At 37.9% G+C, this 1,209-nt stretch overlaps 1 protein-coding gene across 1 annotated transcript in view; it reads right to left on the bottom strand.

Annotated features, from left to right (window-relative positions):
- LOC117123040 (15-hydroxyprostaglandin dehydrogenase [NAD(+)]-like) overlaps positions 1-1,209 on the bottom strand; it is an 11,252-nt gene that overhangs the window by 8,510 nt on the left and 1,533 nt on the right. The window contains exons 4-5 of the mRNA XM_033268859.1: positions 952-1,048; positions 730-859 (exon numbers count right to left, since the gene is read on the bottom strand). Of these exons, the coding sequence (XP_033124750.1) occupies positions 730-859; positions 952-1,048 (227 nt within the window). The remainder of the gene's footprint in view (positions 1-729; positions 860-951; positions 1,049-1,209) is intronic.

The raw sequence follows: 1,209 nt of genomic DNA, 5'->3' as shown, positions 1-1,209 counted from the left end.
ATATATGTATGTATGTGTGTGTGTGTTTATATATATATATGTATATATATATATATATATATAATGTAGGTCTACTTGATATGCGTTTTTATTATTAGTTTTTACTTTTTGTTTTGTCGGGGTCAAATTGAGACAAGCTTTGCTTCTATTTTTGATCCTAATTAATTAATTTTAATGTTGTCCACTTTATTTATCACTTGATGTATTTATTAATAAATTGAATAAATGTTAATTGAATTGAATTGAATTGAATTGAATTATGGTATTTTTTTTTATTTAAAAAAGATAATTTTATAGAAAACCATGCAAGTTAAGAGGCCCCTATCGCGGGTACTAACCACCTGTCGGAGATACCAACCCCCTGTCGGGGAAGATCTGGCGCTACCACCGCAACCCATACGATCGCGATAGTATACATCACCTCGCACATACGGTAGCAGTTTTTTAACCCTAAAATTTGACAACTTAGTAAGGCATACCTAAATTGTATTTTGGTAAGCCGAGATTTCCCGACAAACTTGCTGGAAATTCCCCGACAGGGAGGTCCAAGGGGGTCCAGAGGTCCCCGACCGGGGGGGGGGCCCCTTTGCCCTCCTGGACGGTCCTCGTCGCCTGGCACGCATAGGAGAACCCGTTCTAGGGTCGCGTCGTTACGCAAATCGTAAGCTCCATATTGCCTTTGGGCAATTTTTTTATGCATGGATTTAATTCTACGCACAGAGCAATTGCCATCTAGTAGGCCTACGTCTATTTATTGCTATAGTATTGTCAAAATAACGAACCGCTAAACTTCTGGTTAACCCAATGACACCATGTTTCGTGGCAGAATACACAGGACAGAACTGTACACCTCGAAGTCCTAAAAGAAAACAATAAAAATTAGGCCTATTTGAATAATTATTATTTTCTAACAAAATGATCGATATATGTATATATTTTTAGGCCACTCACCAGCCATTGATGCCATATTTACAATAACACCACCTGTGCCGCCATTTGCTTTACTCATATATTTGATCGCCAAGTGAGTCCCCCGAATAACTGCGATCTGAAAGTATATGAAATAAATTACACAAGAAATAAATATGGTTATTTATATACGTACACAAATCACACATTTAATTGCTATAATCAGTGGCGTATCTAGGAGTCTTGAAATGGGGGCGCTGATGAAGGGGGCGAAAATTAATTGGGGGCTCGATTATTAGG

This window comes from Anneissia japonica, unplaced genomic scaffold (assembly GCF_011630105.1).
Source record: "Anneissia japonica isolate Jap-2015-1 unplaced genomic scaffold, ASM1163010v1 scaffold2999_len715162_cov194, whole genome shotgun sequence".
Classification (NCBI taxonomy): domain Eukaryota; kingdom Metazoa; phylum Echinodermata; class Crinoidea; order Comatulida; family Comatulidae; genus Anneissia; species Anneissia japonica.
The sequence above is the reverse complement of the archived record's forward strand: the minus strand, read 5'-3'. Positions and strand labels throughout refer to the sequence as shown.